This window comes from Cyprinodon variegatus, unplaced genomic scaffold, assembly GCF_000732505.1.
Source record: "Cyprinodon variegatus isolate N-32 unplaced genomic scaffold, C_variegatus-1.0 Scaffold1130, whole genome shotgun sequence".
Taxonomy (NCBI): domain Eukaryota; kingdom Metazoa; phylum Chordata; class Actinopteri; order Cyprinodontiformes; family Cyprinodontidae; genus Cyprinodon; species Cyprinodon variegatus.
The window spans coordinates 218,233-220,000 of record NW_015151583.1 but is presented as its reverse complement, the minus strand read 5'-3'; the positions used below and the strand labels follow the sequence as shown (position 1 = coordinate 220,000).

Genomic DNA, 1,768 nt, shown 5'->3' with positions numbered 1-1,768 from the left:
TATTAACTTGAATAATAGTTTATTAAGACATTATTAGTTAAATAACAAGAAGTAATTGCGGTAGATTAACCGTTGTTCAGGCATCGACCATCAGTCCGTTTTATGTGGAAACAGAAAGGAGGATGCAGGAGATTAACAGGAAGTGGTTTTCTTCTGTGTTCCTGACAGTGGCGTGATTTTCAAAGGAACAACAATCGGGATGGCGCCGCTGGAGGGAATGTGCAGCCTGGAAAACTCTGGAGGAATCACTGTGGTAAGTTATAAGCAGTTTCTCCTCTCCTGTGTTTTTTTTTCTTTTTTCCAGGTATTTAAGCTGGAGTTGGTCTTTTCAGAACCTCAGAGATATTTTTATCAAATGTTGCTTAAGATCGAATTAACGGATTACGGTCGAAATGAAAGTTTCGGCTGCCAAATGGCAGCCATCTTCCAGCCACTGGCCTTCTCCTGGGCGTGTGATTTTTTCGTCCCTTTCACTGAATTACAGGGTCTGACCAGGAGATGGCACTTCTCTTTAGATCTTATTGTCCGCAAATCAAGACAGAAAGAATATTTTAGTTCAAAGATTGATGTTTAAAAAGGAATTGAAGTCGACCAGCCAAGGAAATTTGGAATAGCTGCTACTGTAAGTGGAAAATCCAGCTGTTCTTGTCTTTAAACGGGATTAAGTTGTTGGAGCAGCTAAAACAGCCACTGGGTCCGCTCTTCTTCCTCTGGTTCTGATTAGCCGATTGGTAGCACACAGAGAGAGAAATAGATTTTTGAAGTTCCCACGCAGACAGATAGGACTCATGTTTTCCCAATTTTTTATACACAATTTTTTCTACTATACACACATTTGTATTTTTTCCTTTTGTCCTGATTCAGTTTCTAATTTCCATGTTCTGATCACCATTATGCCTTTGCTGTTTTTACTTCCTGTGTGGTTGGATTTAATAGTTTCCTATCTAAGCCTGCCAGTTTACCCTCTTTTCAGTTCGCTGTCAGAAGACTGGGGTCCGTTTTAATTAGCTGGTTTAACAAACACAAATCCTCAACTCTGAGTTTTCGGTTTCATAAAAGCGGCTATAAGTTCGTTTAATCAACTCTAAGTAGGTCCACTAACAGCTCAGCATGTGGCTGACAAGAATGAAAAACTGTTATCAGTGGAGCCCCGATTAGAACCATGACGACAGGCAACAGGAAGTGCCTATTTCACCCCATTGGATTGGTTGTAAGGAGAGTGGAGACAGAGGATACTGGCTGGTTCTCAGTTCAGTAGAACGTGAGTACGGACTCGTGTTCTCGCCAAGTCTGTTCTTGAGAAGAACACAGGAAAGTCTGGACTCGGGGAGAACCGGAGCACGCAGCATTAATCTGGGTTAATTGGAACAGAAGCGTACTGATGACATCACCACACGCTCAGCTCATCTGGAGCTGCATTTCACCTCTTGTTATTAATAGGTCTGGGATAAGCGGACCGCAGTCCAGATCTGGACCCACCTGCTAGCTAATTTGGACTCAACCTGATTTAAAACATTTTTTTCTGCATGTTGTCTGACGACAGTGTCTAACTTCACTTGCTCCACTTCTCCTGTTAATATGGTAAAGCCCTGGGGAGCATCCGGCTCCAGGCTGCATTCAAACCCAGGTTTAAAGCCTTGCAGGGCAGCCTAAAGCCCACTGCCAACATTAAGCTAGCCTGATAAACCAGACTAAATGTGAGATTAAATGTGTAATCTAGTCTGGATCCGATGAACGAGACATCGGAAGATTGTTGATGAGAACAACC

At 42.6% G+C, this 1,768-nt stretch overlaps 1 protein-coding gene across 1 annotated transcript in view; it reads left to right on the top strand.

Moving 5' to 3' along the window:
- The window catches only part of LOC107101668 (disintegrin and metalloproteinase domain-containing protein 19-like), a gene marked incomplete at its 5' end in the record, with an annotated part of 100,559 nt that overhangs the window by 18,848 nt on the left and 79,943 nt on the right, over positions 1-1,768 (top strand). The window contains one exon of the mRNA XM_015400662.1: positions 169-253. Within this exon, the coding sequence (XP_015256148.1) occupies positions 169-253 (85 nt within the window). The remainder of the gene's footprint in view (positions 1-168; positions 254-1,768) is intronic.